The following is a 23,068-nucleotide window of genomic DNA, read 5'->3' as shown; positions in this document are numbered from 1 at the left end:
GAACTTGCATCTGAAAATTAGAGGTGAGCCGCCCATCTTCGTGTTCAACATTAGGGGCTGCGAGGATGTTCCTCCCAATAGAGATGGATGGAACATTCTCTTCATCCTCTTCCGGATCATCAGTGTTGTAGGTTTCATGGTCAAGCAGGTTCTCATTAACCTTGCTAGCCATAGTACTCTTTCCTTCTTGATTAGCCATGTTAGAGAAAGATGGTTTTGATCCACCATTTGGCAGCATTGTTGTTGTTTGTGTGCGGCGAGTTCTCACTTAACTTCTTTGTAATATCTCGAGCAACATCATATGGCTCATGATGATTCACCTCTAATGGATTTCTTAGTAACTCCAACATGGGATGGAGTGGTGGATCAACCTTCAAATTACACCTTTGTTAAGAGTGTAAAGGTTGTTGACTGTGTTACCTGGACTCAGCAGTTTAGGTTAGGGTGTCCGTGTCGACACAACACGACACGGACACCGACACGAAATATGGGTCGGACACCCCTTACTTCCATTGGACACGGCTGATCAATGACTGAAGAAGACATGCTCGCGTCTGCTGGTTAGAAATTAGGGCTTTTTTAAGGTTGAAGATGGTTGTTTTCAACGCGCGGCTGTTACACGATTTTTAATTTTATGCGAGAGTGAATTCAAGCCACTCATCTCTATATTTAATGGTCTGACGTGTGGCAGATGAGTGGTCATTTTTACTGCCACGTTTTCTTTGTTTCTACGTTCCTTTATCACATTCGGCTCAGTGCGGGTACTTTTTTATTGGACCCAGTGCATTTACTTTTTGACTTTTCTTACTTTTACATTTGCTTCGTATCTTTTTTAGTCTTAGGAGACTTGCTTACTTTTCTTAGTAGTATTTAAAAAACAATATATGTAGAGCCTTGTGCAGTTACTTTTTACTTTACCATTTACACTACTTTTCTTGTAAAAAACCATCTACCTTACCAACTAAAAGACAAATGACAAGGATATATCTCTTTTTTTTTCTTTTTCTTTTTTGTTGAGAGAGAGTAAAACATAATGTCTATACTTGAGAGACTGCGATAAATAGGTAATACTTTTATTATTGTATAATAATTAAGACGTGTCCAATATGAGTATGGGTCTAAATATATAATAAATTCTAGAACTATTGAACTAATGATCGGTGTTTTTTTAAAAAAATAAAAAAATAAAAAGAAGAAGAAGAAGAAGAGAGATACAGTAAAAAGATGGCCTTCAATCCATCATAACAGAATATTTTATATATGATCTATGGTAGAAGACAATTTTTGTAAACTACGTGTTGAACCACAACTATGTAGTTATGTAAATAAGTAGTTCAAGTTCTGTTATATGCCGTGTCTAGGTACCCGTGTCCGAATTTGGGACACTTTTATTCCGTGTCCCCGTGTCCTATAATTGAATAGATTGGTGGATCCGACCTCTAGACACGTACCCATGCCCGACACCCATACCCGAGTCCGGGTAACATAGGTGGTTGATGCTCGCGGTTTCTGCCATCATTAGTACCACATGCAGATCCTTCTTCAAGGGCTACCGATTTGTTAAAAGGCCGCGAAATTCAAGCTCCTATCTCATCGCATCGAGCATTCAGCCCTTTAAGTTGTTCCACAATTTGTGAATCACTCACAAATAAATCTCAAAGGATATTTTTTATTCATTCATTCACTGCCTCGCCAAGATTACATTCTACCCCTTTTATAACATTCTGTGAGTACAGCTCATTACCCTTGGAGTACCCCTTCAATCAAAAGTTGACTCTATAACATAATAAAAGTAATCATCCATAATTAAGGCAATCAATATTTGACTCTAGGACTACCCCATAATTAAGATAATCAATACATACCTAATAGCATAATTAAAGTAACAAAAAGTTGACCAAATCTCCCAATTATTCAAAAATCCATGTGGACCCATACTATCTAGCCTATGCCAGCTCGAATCTTAGAATCCTCCTTTTGGCGCCTTTTATACACCTTTAAAGATTTGTGCCATTGATCTCCATCATAACATCACAAGAAAACTAACAACAAAAGGAAAGCTAAAATAAGCCAAAAATTCAACTATCTCTAAAAATTACAAAAAAAATAAATAGAATACGAAACCTAATCACTAAAAACTCCTAAATACCAAAAATCAAAATAATCTAAGTCCGTTTAGGCCACGCACAAAAATATCAAATATTCCTAGAAGATAGACTTTGGTCAAAAAACAATGTAGGACAAGTGTGGGACACTCTCATACAAAAATCAAGAGTCCTCGTGATGGGAGAAAGGGTCCTCATTGAACTCGTTACTAGAAGACCCACAACTTAACCTACCATGCTTACTACGAGCTTCTTAGCATTCAAGTCGCAAAGTAAGCTTCTCAACTTGTCCTCAAAGTGTTTGAAGTTCATCATCTCTTTCGTCTCTCAAGTCTATCATCATACAATTATCACGTATTCTCGCCGCTGTAAAAATAGTGAAGAGAAGTAGGCCTTAGAGCATACCACAACCTTTGATACCAAATGATGCGGGTGGATAAGAGTGAGGAAGACGAAGTTAGAACATAAAACACAACCAATAGAAGAAGCTGGATAACGATCTAAGCTCTAATTTTATTCAAAAAGCTAAAATTCCATCTCTCCACCCATATATCTACTACTACATCATTAAATATGGCTAAAACTTTAACACAAAACACAAAATGACAAGAAGATAAATTACTTAAAGGAAACTTATAAGACATTAAATACTAGGCGGGTAGTTGAATGAAAAGTCGTATATTCCAAGTCAAATTTCAAGTCAACCCAAGTGGTGTTGACATGGGTAGTCTTCCAATTATGCCACCTAGGGATCCATATGGTGTCGACGTGGCTGCCACTTTGGCACTACATCACTTACCCAAATAACAAGGAGCTCCTTGCAAAAGGAGGTTCACAGACTTGTTGAATTTTTGTTGCCAACATCAATGAAATAACCAAAAACAACTTAATATATAAGAAAAGAAACTCAAAAAAACATAAAATGTAAAAAAAATAAACATATAAATAGCCATACCTGGTATTTACTTGCTTCAAGATCTGACAAAACCTGCTTTGTCACTTCTCCTAGGAAACGACCTGAAATGTTAACCTTAAAAATCAAAATTAACAAATATTTTCTGTGCATAATTCAAGTCAACAACATTATATTATGACCTGGTTTCTATAAGTATATATGGCGGAAACTAATGGAAAAAATAAAAAATAAAAAAGCAAAATTGGAGCAAATATAATATAAGAGGGTGAAAAAGATTCAAGAAGAAAAATAACTTGGCGTATTAGATCTCGAATAGTCAATCCCCAATTCCAAGTCTAAAACTTGTCTAAATAAGCATCACATTCTGATTCTGTTTGATAATAGGAGATGTCAACCAATTTAGGTAGGAAAATGAAAAAGGAAGAGGAAAAGGTTTTGAATATGCACCTCAATGAATAAGTCTGAAAACTACAAAGGAAACGAATTATATTTATGTTTACCACTGCACCTAAACACCCAAACAGGGAAAAACAAAATAACGAAGGTTTGACAGGATTTGTTGAAATGTCATACAATGGTCCAGTATGGTACCAAAAAAATTGGCATCCCTTGTAACTTTCAAATATATTCCATATTTTTTAGATGATATAATATAATAAGGGAAAATATGTAACTTACCAGTATTCTCTCGTAATAATATAAACAGAAATAAAGATAAAACCTAATGTATATGCTAGTGTTGCTGAGATCACAACCTCAAGGGAGATTAGTAGGGTGAATATGCCATACATATTTGATCAGGAGGTTTCTTTAACAATCTCCCTCTACCCTAGTGACTTAATAAGAGAACATCTACCATTGAAACAAAACAGACACGTCATTTCTTTTCTTTTTCTTTTTCTTTTTCTTTTTCCTTTTCTTTTTTTTTTTTGATAAGCAAAAATTGTATAAAAAGCGTACAAACAGGGAACGCATCCCTCAAAGCAACAGACACATAGCGTTCAAACAGGGAACGCATCCCTCAAAAGCAACAGACACATAGCGTTCAAACAGGGAACGCATCCCTCAAAAGCAACAGACACATAGCGTTCAAACAGGGAACGCGTCCCTCAAAAGCAAGACACATCATTTCTTACTTTCTTCTCTTTTTTTTTTCTCAACAACCACATACAAAGAAATGATTTCTACAAAATTCTCTGTTATATTATATGCACTTTCCAGAACCTAGTAAAACTCATGGATTAAGAGGTCCAAAAGAATGGTTTCACAAAGATTTTCTAACATCTATCACAATTCCAGTTTCAGTTCGACTTCTTTGCTATTGTGATAACTGATAAGGGACTGACGCACTTTTGTCATATTGTGGTAAGATAAAGCTTATGTACATGGATTCAATCTAAAATATATTGAAGAAACAACTAAGGTGTAATGAAATGTATAGCTAAAAATTATTGGAGCCGCTCGTCAAAGCGGTACGAGGGTAGCTCCCAAGATCAAGAGAGGTAAACATTAATACAAATCACCTTCATGAAGTTCACAGGGACAAGACGAACATGTATTTAAATAGATAAATTGCATTATTCAAAAGTATGAGATGTCAAGCTGGCAGCTTGCATTGGATCTTGTGGCAAAATCCATTTAGAATTCAAATGAATACTGTACAATGCTACTGGCACCCTTCCCATTCTTTCCACTTTATAAAAGCAGAAGTCTAGACAGAAATTTTCAAACCTAAAACATCCCAAAATGGAAGAAATCTCAGGCACTTCTTTCTCCTCCCCCACTTCAGCGCATCTTTCAACAATCTCAAGAGTTGGGAGTTTTTTTCCTTCTTTCTTTTTCCTCCCTCAAAATTTGGAGTTGGAGAACATCAGTTTAGACAAATTAGTCATGACAACCTATTGTAAACTAAAGCTAATAAGACCATAAACCACTGTCTGCTAATTCGGTGTGCCAAAAAGGGTAGAATATATAAACTTAACCATTGGTATAACTTGGGAACCAATAATCTCATACTTGAATGACTGGATCCAATTTGCAGAGGAGAGGCATCTCACTTGCTTCAGTGTGCTGTTTATGCTGTAAGCATGAAGAAACTGTGGACCATTTATTTGTAGCCTGTGATTATACCTGGCAGGTCTGGTGTCGTATTGCTGACATGTTTAAATGGAGGATTTGAAAACAGTCTTGGATCAGTAACTTTGCTTTTGATTTGGTGCAACAATTTGCAGTGAAATCGTTCAGGAATAAGCACTCCAAGATGATCTTTTCTGCCAGTTTGTATTTTCTATGGAGTGAAAGAAATGGAAGACGTCACAATGATGTAACTGGGTGTCCTAGAACTCTTCTGAAGTGTATTGTCTGGGAGCTAATGGATGTCTTGGGGGCCTGTCTCCAAGATGTCTTAACCTAAGCTCTACAAGTTTTTCTTGTTGAAGTAGGGATTATACCTCTGCTCTATATATGTGATCCTCTCAAAGGATTTTGTCTTCGGTGAGGGTGCCTTCCCTTTCTGCATTGTACCATAATGTTTATATTTATAAAAAAATTCTTCATTTAGGGAAAAAAAACTCATTCTTGCGAAAGTGGATCAGCTGAGGTTCTTGAGATGTGTTTTGGCTTGTTTCCAAGTTGTTTCAGAGCTGAAAATCAACATTGGAAAAAGCGAGTTGGTTCCACTTGGGGAGGTTGAGGAGATTCATGGTTTAGCTAACATTCTTGGGTGTGGTGTTCGCTATTTTCCGATCTCCTTTTTGGGGCGACCCCTGGGAGCCTTGTCGAGGAGGACTTCAGTTTGGGACCTTGTGGTTGAGCGATTTGAAAGAAGACTTGCAGGTTGGAAGAAGCAATACCTTTCGAAAGGAGGGAGGCTTACTCTTATGAAGAGCACTCTTTCGAACCTTCCTAATTTCTTCATATCTCTGTTCCCGATGCCTATGTCTATTGTTCGGAGATTAGAGGAGATTCAGAGAAAAAAATTGTAGGGTGGTAAGGTGAAGAGTTCAAATGCCACTTAGTTAACAGGGAAAGAGTGCATTCCCCTTTAAAGAAGGGTGGGTTGGGTATTACGAGGTTGGATTTGTTCAACAAGTCTTTGTTAGGAAAATGGCTTTGGAGATTTGGGGGCTAAAGGTCCAAATTATGGAGGATGGTCATTGCCTGTCAATGCGGGGAGGGAGAGGGAGGGTGGGTTTCTGGGGAGGTGAGATCCCCAGCGGGTGTGGGTGTTTGGAAGCTTATCCGGAAGGGTTGGGATGAGTTTTCCAAACACATTCGGTTCAGAGTTCGAAAAGAGAGGCACGTCAGGTTTTGGGAGTATCACTAGTGTGGGGACTTAGTGTTGGCTCGTAGGTTTCCTCAACTCTTCAGGATCTTTGCAAATAACATGATCTGGTTGCTTACTGTTTATCGACTTGATGATGGGAGGATTACTTGGGACATGCACTTTCGTAGAGCATTTCATGATTGGGGAGCTTATGGACGTCACGGAGTTCCTAGCTTTGCTCTATAGTCGGGTGGTGGAGGGTGAGGGAATGGATGAGATGATGTGGGTGAGTACCCCGATAGGGGTCTTTGAGGTTAGGTCTTTTTTGCCACAGCCTGGCGGAGACCCCAGGTTCTACCTTCCCTTGGAAGGCGGTTTGGAGGACAAAGGCCCCCTTGAAGGTCGCCTTTTTTGCTTAGTCAGCTGCCCATGGAAGCATTCTCACTCTTAACAATCTTAGAAGGAGAACTGGTGTTGCATGTGTAAGAAGACGGTTAGACGGGAGAATCTATGAACCATCTTCTTATTCACTGCCCGGAGGCGAGGAATATTTGGTCTATGTACTTGGTTGTGTTTGGCATGGTTTGGGTGTTTCCAGATTCCACGATGGACGTGTTAGAGGCTAGGTGAGCGTGTATAGTGGCAAGCCGAGTCAGAGATGCTTGGAGGGTCACTAGCCTTTGTTTATGGTGGGGCTTGTGGCGTGAGAGAAATAGGAGATCATTTGATGGAGAGGAATCTCCACTTTGGACTATCAAATATAATATATTCTCCACTTTATTTTTTTGGGTTAATGAGCAAAATTGTAAATCTATGGGGATCTTTTGGATTTTGTGGATAGCTTGAAATTTTAGTGTCGCATTGGGCGTCCTTTGTATTCTTTTGGGTTCGCTCCCCTTTTTGAGGGCCTTTAATGATATCTTACTTATCCAAAGAGAGAGAGAGGAATGACCAATACACTTTAGGAAAATGCATATAAAATAAAAATAATGTTGTAGCACTGGCTACAAAAACACTATATAAATAGGAATTCCACTTCATTTTAATTTCTCCTTTACACGTATCTCAATGTTAGCATTTCAACCATGCTTAATTTTTTAACATAAACTTAACAATTCTTTTTTGTTTTTACTACAATGTATTGTCGTCCCGCCGCCAAGTTCCTTTATATACTAGCACTTTTCCTTCTGATTCTTCAATAACTTCTTCAATTAATCTTTAATACATTCGATTATCCTATTCAACATCAATTGCTTTTTCTACGTTTCTTTGAGCGTCTTATTTAAATAATATCCTTTCTCCCTAAATTCCACCACCTACTTCTTGAATGTCTAATATCATTTCTCTTCCTCAATTTCCCTTCAATGCATACATCCAAAACCATCCACCTATATTTTGATATATTGTTCTCTCTTGAAATAACCTTACAGCCTTTACACATTAGTCGATTTACTATTCTAGTTAGAAAAGAAAAATAAATAAATCTGGTTCCTATTTAAACAACTTCTAAAAGATAATAATAATAATAATATCAGCCTGATTTTAAAATAATCTATTACCAGCGGAGTTTCTTTGTCTCCTATAATCTATTACTAGTGGAGTTTCTTCGTTTATTTTTAAAATGACTCCCATATAGCATATTAGAGTAGCGTATTTCCCGTAATTTTGTTTGTCAGATTCCTAGTCTTCACTCTCTCTATACAGTTTCTCTCTTTGAAAACTCTTCTTTCTCTGTACATAAACTCTAAGCCTTATCATCTCCTCTCGTCTCTCTTCTCTCTTCTCTCTTCTTTCTCTCTCAATAGACATGGAACCCTAACCCTAATTGTCTCTCACTAAACATATACAAAAACACGACAAACACATTTTCTATTGCATTACTTGCCCATAATCAAACATTCTTGAACAGCATACATTGCATTTAACTAACATGGCAATTCATTGGTGCCAATTAACCAATCACACTCTTCTGACATTCAAATAGCTCCATAAGCACTGGCATTCAAGATTCTGAATATCAATTGAAATTCTTTAAATCATCAGCTCTTTGAATCATCAGTTGTGAATTCAAATTTGGGGATGAAAGCACTGATTCCCTCATGATCACTTTGATCACTCAAAGGCAATGTGTTATCAGTCTCATCTCTCTGTCTGGTGATTTCAGGGTCAAAAGTAATCATATTTGTCGGAGACCTTATCGACAGGCTTTCCGTCAAGAGCTTATGCAACTAGGCCAAAGGGTTTGAACTCACTGAGTACTGTGAGGTTGTGAACCACAGGGTCTTCTTTGCTGAGCACTGTGGGAGTCAAAGAGGCAGAGAGAAAAAGCTGACGAGGTGGTGGCGGTGGGAGGATGTGGTGCTGGTGGTTGAAATAGAGAGAGAGAGGTGGCTGTGGGACAAGGAAATGGTGGTGGTGGTGGTGGTGGTGTGTGTGTGTGTGTGTGTTTGTGTAATTTCTAATTTTGGTATTTAAAGGAAATTTATTTAACAGACTTCACCGGCTGTTAAAGGTGTTGGCTATCTGTATTTTCATAAAATCCCAGGGGAGGTCGACCACGACTATTTAAAAAGTTCCATCCAGGGGTTATTGCCCAAACCTTGGGCAGGTCAAGATAATTTATCCTCAAAATAACAAGAACATTTAGTACGATACTATGATTTTGATAAAATCTACTAACAATTATTTACCCAAAAAGAATCTACAAACAATTGAATTTCTTCATCTATTTTGGTATCATTTCACATGTTCTACATTATTCCGATAAGGTTTCTAACCATCTTCAGAATTTGCTAGTGTACTTCTCATAGTATGTGAGTCACATTTCCCAATTCTAATTCCCCCAGTGTTTCGTGTTTCCATTAACCAAAGCAACACCTATGGTAAAAACATAAATCACATTGCTTAAAATTTCTGAACCAAAATATAATATAAGTTTCTGAACTGAAGAAATGCATACATATTATATATATATATATATACACATATACATATAGTGAACAAACTTCTAGATCCCATAGTGTATCATCAATCATGTTCCCATTTCAGAAAGGAACACCTATAGTCAAAACTAGATCATATATTTAAGTAACTTCTAAATTTTAACAAATATATAAAACATGCATAAATGAGAATATATGTAACATATATATATCAACTACCGTTACACATGGAGTAAAAAATCAAAGAGAACATTTTCTATTGATTCATATGTTTCACTAAATGTAACTTAATTCTCCTAAAAATTTGCAAACAACCACTTCTTATGTTCGTCATTTTAACGCTTGTAGTTAAATTTCCATTCATTGTGCACCAAACCTTGGATGAGATTATCCTGCTTTAGAAAGATCTCTCTCAGTCTGCTCTGTCCACAGGGATTATACTTCAGATTGAATTTATCAAATCGATGGAAGGTACTCTTGTCAGCATGAACATCCAAAAGATCAACATTAAGATCATGCCTGCAATGCAATTGTTCACAATTGGAGACATACAGATGGAGACAGAGACAGAGACAGAGATAGAGAGAGAGAGAGAGAGAGATGGGAGGATTTGCACTACTAGAAGAAAAATAAATGTCAACAAAAAAATTAGTGAAGCAAACCCTGTTAAATCCAAACTCTCGAAAACTTCCTTGAGTGTAAAATAAATTCCATCACGGAATATGACAACCTGCATGGTGGAAGGCAGTAGTACAATTAAGAAGCATCAATAAAGAGAAACTTGCTGAACAGTTCCCACTAAAAAAAAAAATCATAAAATCAAAGCAGGATTAATTTAATCTCTCACCCAAAACAGTTCAAAATTTAAGCAACTGCTGAAAGAATTCAAAATTAAATAAAAGAAATAAATATTTTACCTCATCCGGTTCTTTTCTTAATTTTGTCTTAATAAAGTGCAGAAGATGTTTCTGGTTCATGCAAGCAGAATGATGCACATGCGTATCAACTTTTCTGATATTGTAGAAATCACGATGGGGTGCACCTTTCTGGTCAAGAAACTCCCGATCTGCATTTACTAACAGATGAAGGCGGAATTTCTGTATGGTGGTCAAATTTAAGTTATAAACACATATGAAACCAATAAGAGAAGGCAGAAGTCCCAAAGTCTGAAGATTATCACCTCCTCAAGAAACCGCAGTCGATGATGGCACATAGAGCGAACATTTCCAATGGACATAATTTTCAGAAGGTGATGCATATCAGTGAAAAAAGTCGTCGAACTCGCAACAGGAAACAGATCTGTCAAGTCTTAAGGAAAAAACAAAAAGGTTCAACAGAATGCTTGAGGTTTTCATACTAGGAAAACAAAATAACCAAACAGATGTGTCTAGCCATTGATCAAAAACTACAATAATGGATTATTATTATTATTTGTGCATTATGCATTGCCATGCAAAGGTTACCGTTTTCACTTGCATAAACATGTACAACTCCATCTTCCATCCTAAAGGTGTGCTGTTTACAAATTAAAGAAACAACATCAGACAAAATGCTTAGAGAAAAATGAATGGCTTCACTTGACTGCTCTGCAAAACAAATTAAGAAGATAATTTCAGAACATGTTACAAATTTCAATGAGCGAAGTACAACTCACAGCAGTTGCTTCAACGGGGACAAAGTGAAATGGATCACTCTTCGTCTCTGATTCACAAGATTCTCCAATAGTTGCATTCATCCACGGAGCTACTTTTTCCCTGTAAAGATAACTCTCCCGCAGATCTAAACACTCACGAAGCATCTTCCGTACCTCTTCCTCTTCAGTATTCACGGACTCTGACATAACATAATCACACACCCATTTAGGTCACCTATTGAAAAAGTAATCAAGTATGGTTTTTCATTACTTTTCCCACAATACCATGAAAATATTAATAGGACATGAACAATTAAGAAGCAGAGATGTATCAAAACAATTGTTAAAACAAATATGCTAGTTGGCCAACAATAGCCAGAAAACCTATGCAGAAAAACTTGAAGCAACAAGACCAACCAGAAATACCCAATGAAAATCGATACAATCAGGAAGTTGAGAATACCATGCGCTGCAGTTGTCAAAGGAATAGTGTTGGCAAAAATAGGATCATTCCACAAATTGTGCACTGCAGCTGTATCTACCTTTTCATTGCCATGTTGATCAGCATAGGCTTCAGCTCCATTTTCAATTTTACCACATTTCTCATCTTGAGTACGGTTCCCAATGTCAGTTTTTGATGGAGCAATGGATGAATTCTGAATGTTTGAATAGCTGTCCTGCAAAGCCATCAACACTTAGTAAAGTGTACAACTGATTCTTTCAGAATGCTGCTTTCAACCATTTCAGCTGAAACAAAATTCGTAGAACTGCAAAAGCATGAAATGTTGCCATAGAAAAGAGATTATCACATACAAGTAAAAAACAGTCAGGGCTTCTTGGCCAGTAAAATGGAGTGCTCATTTCACCTGTTTCTACCAGCGAGTTGGGACTGCCGACTACCACAGTTTACAAAATTTAATTACAATAGGCCAAAAAACAAATTTGAACAAGTCACACCAGTTAACCAATAGTCCATAGCTTGCCTCAAAAAAATTACATTTCAAAAAAGCAATTTTGATTTCATATCTAAATAAAAATATCTCTTAACATTGTCATGATCCATGACATCATAAAAAACAATAGAAACTGAATTGTCATGACCATATCTTTTTATAATTCCCTTTCTTCAGGTTGCTGTGCCTGAAGATCCCTGATCACTGTTGGTACCGATAACATCTCTGTCTTAAGATCAAGTAGCTCCATTCTAAGTGTAGTAAACTAGCTGAAAAACTTATGGACCTCAGTGCATAATTTAATTAGAAAAATAACAAAAGTAATTTAATAATTTAGGAAAAGATAATAACAAGGCATTTACATTCATATATTCAGTTGAAGAATTGATGTTCTGATAAGTAAAAAGTGTGTCCTCTCCAGCCGCATTGTCAGTTCCTTCCTCATCAGAATCTCCAGCACTTTCAAATGCATAGCCACCGGAGGATCTAGGAGTCATTAGCCTACCACCAGAACCCACCCACATCTTAGAAGCAGATTTATTAACAGATTGATCCTCTCCTGCACAATGAAATGGAATTTAAGAGTAAGGAAAAACATTGAACATTTAGATTAAAAGGATGAAGCCTTTTCAGATATTTTTGTAAAATGAACCAAACAATAATTCCATCAAAACCTAAGAAGCATGGACACAAACACAGGACAAAAGTACAATACGACACGAACACGGCGATACGGAAAATTTTAAAAAAATAGGACACGGACATGGGATGGATACGGCAATAAAATAATAATATATATTTTTATTATATATAAATTTTTAACTTTTACTCAATTTCGAAATTATGTTTATAAACAACCCATTCAAATTAGGTCCACCAAATAGCCCATAAAATCATAGGCCCAAATTCCATGAATGTACAAACAAAAATAATATTATTTATATATATTTGTATCCCATAGTAGGATTGTTATCTTTGTAACCAAACACCTCCACAATAGAGATGAGATTGAAATCCCTTTCTCTCTTCCCCAAGTTCACGCCACTTCTCTCTCTCCTTAACACCAGCCGAAAGCCTCCGGCATCTCCTATTCTCCTCTATCTCTTAACCTCTCTCTCTCCCCCTCACTCTATCATTCATGATGGGTCCAGTACTTCTCTCTTTTTCCGGCTGTTCTCTCCATCTTTTCCATTTCTAAACACATTTAGATCTCTTATCTCGCTTCATTGATCTCCCTTCAAATGAATACACACACACATACAAACATATCTCTTCATCTTCTCTCTTTTTATCAAAATAAAAAATCTAACGGCCGGCCGTGTCTTCTGCGTGTCCAGCGTATTGAAAAAAAAAAAAAGAGGACACTAATATAGAGTGTCAGACAAGTGGCTGACACAAGTGCAACCCCCTCCTGAGCATGTCCATGCTTTTTTTTTTTTTTTTTGATAAGTAAGAATTGTATAAAAAAAGCGCTCAAAAGGAGAGCACATCCAAAGGAACAACAAGAAGCAAAAACCACTAAGCCTTCAAGGAGGCCAAAAAATCAACAATGTCCTCAAAAGATCTATAATCTCTACCCGAAACCCAACAAAAAAGAGTGGAAACAATGGAGAATTTCATAACAAAAATAGGAGACTCTTTTCCCTCAAAGTATCTCCTGTTTCTCTCAAGCCAAATGCACCACCAAATACAGAGAGGTGTGGCCCTCCAAGCCTCTCGAATGTGAGCCCCCACAAAACAGCCTTTCCAAGCCTCAATCAAACCTCTAGCAGAGCCAAGCATGACCCAAAGATAACCAAACAGGCCAAGCATCAAATCCCAACAAACCTTGGCCACAGGACCATGCAAAAGAAGATGGTCCACTGACTCTTCATCCCGACGGCACATAAAACACCGATCAACCACCACCCGATCCCTTATTCTCAAATTATCCTGAGTCAAAATCTTTCCCAAAACAGAGGTCCAAGCAAAGAAGGCCACCTTAAGAGGAGCCTTAGAACGCCAAACTGCTCTCCACAGGAAAGGACCTACAGGCTCTTGAGTGAGACGCCTGAAGAAAGACCGCACATTAAAGCGACCCTGAGCATTGGGAGCCCAAATCCAAATATCAGAATCTCCGACCATAACACCCTACCGATATAAAACCTCCAGAAGACGAATTGCATCATCAACTTCCCAGTCCTGAAACAGACGCCTAAATCGAACATCCCAAACCAATCTCCCATTATCAAGATGATAACAGTTGATCACCCTGGCCTGCCTATCCGAAGCAATCCTGAACAGTCGAGGGAAAGCAAGAGCAAGAGGGATGTCCCCACACCAGATATCCTCCCAAAAGCTAATCCGCCTACCATCCCTGAGACGAAATCGAACATGATTGGAAAAATCAACCCAACCCTATCGAATAAACTTCCAAACCCCCACACCCCTAGGACCACGCACCTCAAGAGAGCACCACCCTCCTCTACTCTCTCCAAATCTGCTCACCACGACCCTCCTCCAAAGCCAATGCCTCTCCACCCCAAACCTCCATAACCATTTCCCAAGGAGAGCTTTATTAAAAGGCACCAATCTTCTAAGCCCCAACCCTCCATTCCGAATCGGCCTACAAACATGCTCCCAACGGACCAGGTGAAACTTGAATTCCTTCCCTTTCCCTCCCCACAAAAAATTGCGTTGCAAACGCTCAATCCTCTCCGCCACCGAGGAGGGAATCTGGAAAAGGTAGATAAAATAGGTGGGAAGACAAGAAAGGGTACTCTTGATTAGAGTCACCTGCCCCCCTTTGGAAAGATACTGCTTCTTCCACCCTGCCAACCACCTCTCAAACCTATCCACGACTGGATCCCAAACTCCCACACATCTCGAAGGAGCACCCAGGGGCAACCCTAGATAAGAAATGGGAAAAGAGCATGTACGGCAACCATGCTCACAAGCATCCTAATGTCAGGGACCTCAGCAACTGGAACCAAAACACTCTTTCCAACATTCACCTTAAGGCCGGACACAACTTGGAACCAAATCAGAACACATTTTAGATATCTAAGCTGGGACACATCTGCATCACACAGAACCAAAGTATCATCTGCAAACATCAGGTGCGAAATCTCCAACTGACTGGCAACATCCCTGCCCACCCGGAAAACCCTTAGAAAACCCAGCTCCACAGCTCTCCTCATCAACCTGCTGAGGGCTTCCATTACAAAGAGGAACAAAAAAGGGGATAGTGGATCTCCCTGCGTCAACCCCCTCGAACTAGAGAAAAAACCCGACGGAGCTCCATTCACAAGCACAGAGAAACGAGCACTGGAAATACAAAAATGAATCCATTTCCTCCATCTCACTCCAAACCCCATCCTCTCCATCAGATAAAGAAGGAAGCTCCAACTCACATGGTCGTATGCCTTCTCGATGTCCAACTTACACAGAACGCCTGGATCCCCACTGTGCAATTTGGAATCAACGCATTCACTAGCAATAAGAATTGACTCCAAAATCTGACGACCTCCCAGAAAGGCATTGTGAGAGTCAGAAATAACTCCATCCAATACCTTCCTCAATCTATTCGCAAGAACTTTGGCAATCAACTTATAAATGCACCCCACCAAACTAATAGGTCGAAAATCCCTAACATCCAGAGCCCCCCCTTTTTTTGGAATGAGGGTGATGAAAGTGGCATTCAAGCTCTTTTCAAAAGAGCCTTGAGTGTGGAAAGTATGAAAAGTGCCCATCACTTCCCCTTTGACCACTTCCCAGCAGTCCAAAAGAAATCTCATAATAAACCCATCCGGACCTGGGGTTTTATCCCCATTACAACTCTTCAAAGCAACCAGCACTTCTTCAGAAAAAAGCGCCTCCAAACCAAAGCCCCCCTCACTAGAGATAGAATCAAACTGGAGCCCCTCAAGCAAAGGTCTCCACCCAACATTCTCTGTGAAAAGCTTCGCATAGAAGTCAACGATACCCTTGCAAATCTCATCCTCCTTGCACAATAACTCACCTTCCACCCGAATCCTACCAATATGATTGCCCCTACAGTGGACGTTGGCCAAGCGATGGAAAAACTTCGTGTTCTTGTCACCTTCCTTAAGCCACAAAGCACGAGACTTTTGTCTCCACGAAATCTCTTCCATAATAGCAATCTCAGCAAATTCCGCCTGACATTCCACCCTCCTAGTCTTCAGGGAGTCCGCCAAGGCTCCCTGACCTTCCATCCGGTCAATATCAACAATCTCAGAAAAGACCCGATTCTTACTCCAGATAAGATTCCCAAAAACTTCCTTGTTCCAAATCTTGATGTCTTCCTTAAGAAGACGCAAATGAACCGCGAGCAAATGGCTTGGGGTACCGACCCCCCCAAACCCATCCCACCAAACTAGAACTCTATCCAGAAAACCCTCAGCACGACGCCACATATTCTCGAATCTGAATGGAGATCGTCTTCTACGCAACCCACCACAATCCAACATCAATCAAGCCGAGATAGGGCGAGCCAAAGTAGCCTGAACAACATCAGGAAACTTCTCCTCCCAGTCTCCCGACACAAGAAAACAATCAAGCCGAGATAAGGTAGGAGGAGAGCGACCACTAGACCAAGTAAAAGGCCCACCCTCCAAAGGCAAGTCAACCAGCCCAGAATCATCAATGAAAGCCGAGAAGGACTCCATGTCAGACGTCCACCTTCCCCCCGTCGATCTCTCAAAAAGGAAGCGAACAACATTGAAATCTCCTCCAATACACCACGGCAGCAACCAATGCCCACCACAATCCCCCAGCTCCTCCCACAACATCGGCCTTGCCAGATCATCCGTAGGCCCATACACACCCGAAAAGACCCAATGGAAACCATCCTCCACCATAGAGAATACACATGAAAAAGAGAAGTTCCCAATCCGAGAATCCACCAAAGACACCCATCTACTATCCCACAAAACAAGAACACCACCCGCAGAGCCATTGGCATCCAAGGCACACCACTTCACAAATCTCCCACCCCAAATGTTTCGCACAGTCAAATCCGTCATCGAAGCAATCTTGGTTTCTTGCAAACACACCACATGACCTCCCCCTTTACGAATAACCAACTTCACCACTTTCCTCCTCACCGGGTCATTAAGACCCCGCAAATTCCATGACAAGATTTGTAGCTTCATAGGGAAACAGTAGCAAAATCCGTCCCACTTCTCCTCCCATTATCCCTCTCCCTGGACCCCTATTTCGCCTTTCATAAGTAACAAGATCCGCAGATCTCCGCACCTCCCTCTCAGCTACCCCTTCCTAAACACCACCCCTACCTCCCATTCTTTCAAAAAGCTGTGAATTAAGGATGCCAAGAAACATACTCAACGCCTCCTCCATTCGCCCTTCAAAAGACACTCCCAAAAGAGAGCCCACCTCCCCCCCCTTTTTCTCGAAACCACTCCTCCTCCAAAGCCCCCCTTCCAACAACAACAGCAACGCCTTCCGAACACTCCTCTTCCGGTCGAATGACAGCCAAAGGAACACACATCTCCACAGCCTGCTCAGCTCCTTCCCGCTGAATCAACCCCAGCTCCCCATCAAGAGAAGAACACGAAATTCCCTCCCAATCCTCGGGAACAGAGGTGGAGGGAGCACAACCATCCATCGGAGTCCCAAATTCCTCATCAGAAAGAAGGCCCCCTGGCTCAGCCTGAAAGTCTTTCAATGCCAAGTGAACCCGAAGGTCCTTTAACAGAGCTGCAACAGAAACATCATCCAAACATATCTGCACATCCAGTCCCACACAAACAGTGACGCCCTCCCGCTTTTTATCAAGAGACTCCACGGATCCCACCAAACAACCCTGCCCATCGCAAAACTGCTCATCTAAACGCTTCTCTGATGCTGCCTCAAAAACCGGAGACAACCTTTTGGAAAAGAGGACAACCCTTCCTTCCCCAATCCGGAACTTCGCTTTGTCACCCCACAAAGAGGAGAAGAGAGGACGAAGAAGGATGAAAAAAAGAGCAACTCAACTGAGAGGAAGACTTACCCGGAGATGAAGCAGACTTCACCACCCATTTCTGTTTCTCCTTGCGAGACCATCTCCTTCGGATTGCAGGGAGAATAAGCTTTTTCTTATTTCTCAGCCGGCAACCTTGTAAAGGCCGCACCTCACGCCGTCCGTCCTTTGGAGAATCAGAATTCTTAAAACCAGGTCCATTAGATGAAGAAGCAGGTCCATCAGATGAAACGGGTCTGTCAGTTGAAGAAAGAGGCTCAAACCTATTAGCCACCTTCAGCTCAGAGACAACAGAATTGAAACGCGGCCCACCCTTCAGATTGTAGCCCAAGACAGAAGGAACCTTGTCAACCTGGGCCTTCTTTGCACAGTTCGGATCACAACCACGAGAGTCTGGGCCTCGACCCACCGTAAGCCCATGAGGAACCGGACCAATCAAACTAGGCACAATGGCCCCAACCTCCAGCCCAACCAAAAGCCCATCTGAACGTGAGGCCTAAAAAGTCACACGTGGTTCAAATTCAAATGAGGAACCAGTTGTATCCCACCCCGAACGTCCAACTCCAGAGCATCAACCACGTGTCTGGTCCCCGACCCTTCCCCACCTACGCGCTGAAGGCGCGTGAAAACCACCTCGATTTCTTCTCCGATCTCCCACATGGGAATCCGGTAGACTGTCATGACCTCTGAAACCTCCCCTCTGAAAATCCCGTCGAAAAACAAATCTGCCACGATTGAATGATGAAGAAGAACCAATCTTCCTTTTCTGATTGAACATTCTTTTGAAGCATTCCGCGTTGCGAGCCCAAACCTTATCCCTCCATGCCTTCCATTTCTGAAATTCAACTTTCCCCTTCAATCCCATGGACTCCCATCTCAACCAATCAACCTCCTTTAATAGAAGCGAGCCATCTCCTCCTTCCAAGCTGTCCGTCGTTGGAACCAGAACAAGGTGCTTCTCCTCCCAAACAACCACCTTATAGCAGAATCGGTCATCATGGACGAAAACAAAAGGAGGGCAAGCACGTCCCACCGAGACCGTGATCCGGACTCTTTCAGCATCCTTGGATTCATCAGCATCAACCCAAATAAAGCCACCACAAAGGTCGCCGACCGTCACAAACAAAGCATGGCTCCAGAGATGAAGAGGGAGACCATAAAGCGTAACCTTCTTCAATCCTTGCACCTTCAAAACCTCGGAGCAACCCACTCTGAAATTCCAAGCCTCCACTCAGGGAGAAGTACTACCCCATTCCCGACGGCCCTCCTTGAGAACACGAGCTGCCTCCGCCGGAGAAGGGAGACGAAAGAGGATCAACGAGTTCGGCAAAGGCGAAACCACCACTTCAGCTGAAATCTTCCAAGCCCGCGTTGCCCAAGTGGCGATCTAAGCCAAATCACCCACTTCCTTCTCAAACTGACCCACCAAACACAAACGCAGGTCCTCTTTCCTCCTACCAACCGAATCATCTTCCAAGAAAATCGAAGGACCCCTGTACGTGTTTGCAGACCTGGCAAACCCACCTTGAAAAAGACGAGGTAAACGAGCAACCTCCAAGAAAGTGCGCATACTAAATCAATAACAGAATTCCCTGGAATTTCTAGAAATAAGTTGAAATCATGACTTCTTTTCTTGCAACAACTCCACTCTTTGATCCCGTCATGAAATAAAGGACCCTGATGAAATGGATATGTCCATGCTTTGGAGATCAAAACCATGATATTCAATGCGTAGCTAACTGTTATCAGCTTGATAGTAGTGGGATGTGCGCTTTAGGCGTTCTTTTCAGGATTGGGAGATGGATGAGGTATGTGCCTTTCTGGATATGTTGTATCAGTAGGAGGTAGTTGGCGGAGATGGTGATGACATTTTGTGGGTTCCTTCCTCCCATGGAAGATTTGGTGTTCAGTCCATGTTCCTATGTCTTTCCAACTTCGTTGGTCCTTCTTTCCCATGGAAGACTATATGGCGCTCTAAGGCTCCACTTAGAGTAGCATTCTTTGTTTGGACTACCGTCTGGGGTAAGATTTTGACGTTGGACAACTTGAGAAAGAGAGGCAACACTATCTTTAATTGGTGGTGTCTATGCAAACGAGGCGGTGAGTCTGTGGATCAAATTCTTATGCACTGTCCCGTGGCATACGATTGTTGGAACCTCATCTTCGGTATATTTGGTATACATTGGGTAATGCCTCAGTCTTCCAAAGGACTGATTAACACGTGCAGAGGATGCCCAGTGCGAAGCCACACTCGCCATTATTGGAGGATTGTTCCACACTGTGTTTGGTGGTGCCTATGGAACGAGAGGAATAGCAGAATTTTCGAAGGAAAGGAATTGCCTTTGGCAACCTTGAAACTTCATATTCTTTGCTCTATTTTTTGTTATGTGAAAGGAAGCGTTTGCTCCTCTTCTGATGACTTAGTTGATCTTTTGGCCTCTATAGGTCCTAAGGTTCAGCTTTTGTTTTTTGTATTAAGGACGCGTACCCTTTTTGAACGCTTTTCTAATCGATCATTACTTAAAAAAAAAAAAGCACATAAATACACATCCTAGAATAATACTTGCAATTGAAGTATTAACTTCAGCAGCTAAAATTCTCCTAAAGAAGCAGTTTCCATACTCATACAGCTTAGATGTCATAATTTACTGTGTCAAAACATTTGAGTAGGAAACTCTAAAACCTTTGTCAATCCAAAGGACAAAAATGAAAACTGCTGGAGCAAACTTATTCTTCTAAAGCTTTTAGTGGCATATTATGTGACAGTTAGGAATAATCCCTTGGAGTAAACAAGTTTCAACTGAAATTTTCAATACTGATTCTATTGTCTGGTTCATAAAAAAACCTACATTTAATTGGTTAATAATGCTGGTTTATGCCTTATTTTTTGTGCATACTAATAAATGAAAAGGAAAAAAAAAAAAAAAACCAACATTACAAGTCAGCCTTATCCCCAGGACCTCAGCTGACCTGGTTCTTAGGTTTCCAAACATCCCTATAATCTAGAGTTATTGATAGTCTGCTATTCGGGTTTTATACCATTTTTTATTCTTGACTCAAGGACAAACCATTAACCATCAATAGGACCTAATGGTCTATTGATTTTTTCCTAGGCCAGCAACACCTTTGCGTTATATAAAAAATAAACAAATAAATAAATAAAGTGAAACTATCACCACCTGACATGATATTAAATAGTGAATCCTCTCCCTGTGAACAACTTCTTCCACCAGCAACACCTTTGACTCTACGAAGAGTCTGAAGAGTCTTGTTATTAATCATTTGCCACCATCTTTATCTGTCTGTATCTATCACTGAGTTTCATATTATCTTTGACCTTTAACCATCAACTTCTAATCTTATGAATACTTGTTATACCCCTGGCCTAAGGTTGCTAACATGTGGTGGAAGGCACACAAGCATATACATCAAATTAGATATCCCAATTTAGTATTGGAACTAACCTTTAAAACAAAAATCTATTAACTTTGAAAATTCTCTATGTTCTTGAAGTAAACGTTTATTCACTTCATTTACAAGTTTTAAGTTGTAGAATATTGAGTCATAGCAGTGTCATCAAAGGCCCAAGGCGCAGTAAGGCACTAGGAGCCCAAGCGCAAGGCGATGTGCATGCCTGAGTGAAGCGAGACACACAATTGAAAAATTAAATTACTATTGACGCATATTCATATTCCATATAAAAAGCACACATGTTGTCAAAGGCGCACCTGAGCACACAACAGTGCACACAACAGTTGCCTGTATGAGCCTGGAGCCTAGTGATTTCAAAATAAACAGATAAAACACGTAACCTTACACCACTAAGTACATGGGGTTTCCCGCGAGAGTTCGAATCTCTCAGGCGACGTTTAACCAATTTAATTGTTTACTTATCAAAAAAAAAAACCTTACACCCCAAGGCTGGATTCATGGGAAACACTTTCGAGTCCTAATCTTCAGGATTAACTAAAGTTTCAATACATGACAGACATGCAGGTATGCAACTCTGTGTGCAACCAAAAATGAGGTCTCGGGGGATTTCCACCAAAAGATTATGTGTTAAATCATTCTATTCCTACCACACATTTTGCAAGAGTATTTTAAGCAAAGATTTTATTTACTATTACTCATATTGTATTAAGACTTTTGTATATTCATCTAGATAAAAATAATAATAATAATAAAATAAAATAACACAGAATGATCTTCTGTTATCAAACTAAACAATGAACTACCAATTCAACACATTAAGCACCAAAATCATCTATCATTGTTTATCTCTTTCAATTTAAACTACAACAATCACAAAACTGATCATTTTAGAAAGTGAATGGAAGGTTAAAAGAAATACCATCTTTTGGAGCCGGTTGAAGAGGAGGTAAACCAGAGGGAATGAAATTGAGTTTGTCGAAAGAAGATGCTTGGAATTGCATTGGCCGCTCATCATCATCCAACCATTCACTCGATAAACCGACATTCGGCATCGAAGACGAGACTCTGTAACTATGAAGCGCGTTCTCATTTCTTGGCGGCCTTGGCAGTCTCTGCCTCCACATACTCGTATCGATGTCGTTGTCAATCTCTCCGCCTCCGTCGTGATCTTCGTGTTCCTCGTCATCGGAGGCGAAATGATCGGCGTCGTCGGCGGCGGAGGGAGGGGATTGGCGGCGGATTTTGATGAGGCGTTCGAGAGCTTGGTCGAGGCTGCGCTTGTGGATGTAGAAGGCGGAGACCGCCATTACCGAGGCTCCGAACAAGGCCGCCAACGCAAGATGGATAGGCGATACTGGTTGAAAGGAAGAAGCTGATGACTCCATTGTTCTGGTTTCGGTTTGGTTTGGGTTTTGTGGGTTTATTATGATCACTTCATAGTTGCTGTGTGTGAGCATATGTTTCAAGTTTTTAACGAAAGGTAACCCTTATTGATGGATTGGCGCTTTGCACGGGACTACGAAGTCAAAACTAAAGACCGCTATTTCAACGTCTTAGACCCACCCATGTGCACCTCCAATTATTGCTGAAAACTCCTGGTCAAGTATAAGATTTTGCAGCAGTAAAAAAAAAAAAAAAAAATTCCCAGCAGTTAAAAAAAAAATTTGGATGAGACAGTTTTTTTAGAGAAGGGTTGGTGTCTTTTTTATTTTTTTATTTGATTAAATGAAAAAGAAGGAATGGAAGTAACACATCTTCTTCTTCTTTTTTTCTTTTCTTCTTTTTTTCTTTTTTCATGAATAGGGGTATATATTAAGAAATAAAAATAATATGATACAA

The 23,068-nt window shown here is 40.2% G+C and overlaps 1 protein-coding gene across 1 annotated transcript in view; it reads right to left on the bottom strand.

Annotated features, from left to right (window-relative positions):
* The window catches only part of LOC132294900 (probable AMP deaminase), a 43,144-nt gene extending 20,411 nt beyond the window's left edge, over window positions 1–22,733 (bottom strand). Inside the window, exons 1-10 of the mRNA XM_059792922.1 lie at window positions 22,149–22,733; window positions 12,177–12,373; window positions 11,325–11,538; window positions 10,883–11,061; window positions 10,692–10,743; window positions 10,409–10,536; window positions 10,146–10,325; window positions 9,891–9,958; window positions 9,605–9,747; window positions 3,061–3,122 (exon numbers count right to left, since the gene is read on the bottom strand). Of these exons, the coding sequence (XP_059648905.1) occupies window positions 3,061–3,122; window positions 9,605–9,747; window positions 9,891–9,958; window positions 10,146–10,325; window positions 10,409–10,536; window positions 10,692–10,743; window positions 10,883–11,061; window positions 11,325–11,538; window positions 12,177–12,373; window positions 22,149–22,686 (1,761 nt within the window). The 5' untranslated portion in view covers window positions 22,687–22,733. The remainder of the gene's footprint in view (window positions 1–3,060; window positions 3,123–9,604; window positions 9,748–9,890; window positions 9,959–10,145; window positions 10,326–10,408; window positions 10,537–10,691; window positions 10,744–10,882; window positions 11,062–11,324; window positions 11,539–12,176; window positions 12,374–22,148) is intronic.
* Between the last annotated feature and the right edge of the window lie 335 nt (window positions 22,734–23,068).

The sequence above is a fragment of the Cornus florida genome, unplaced genomic scaffold (assembly GCF_030987335.1).
Source record: "Cornus florida cultivar Cherokee Brave unplaced genomic scaffold, ASM3098733v1 CherokeeBrave_3.0.0_Hap2_Chr02, whole genome shotgun sequence".
NCBI classification, from domain to species: domain Eukaryota; kingdom Viridiplantae; phylum Streptophyta; class Magnoliopsida; order Cornales; family Cornaceae; genus Cornus; species Cornus florida.
The sequence above is the reverse complement of the archived record's forward strand: the minus strand, read 5'-3'. Positions and strand labels throughout refer to the sequence as shown.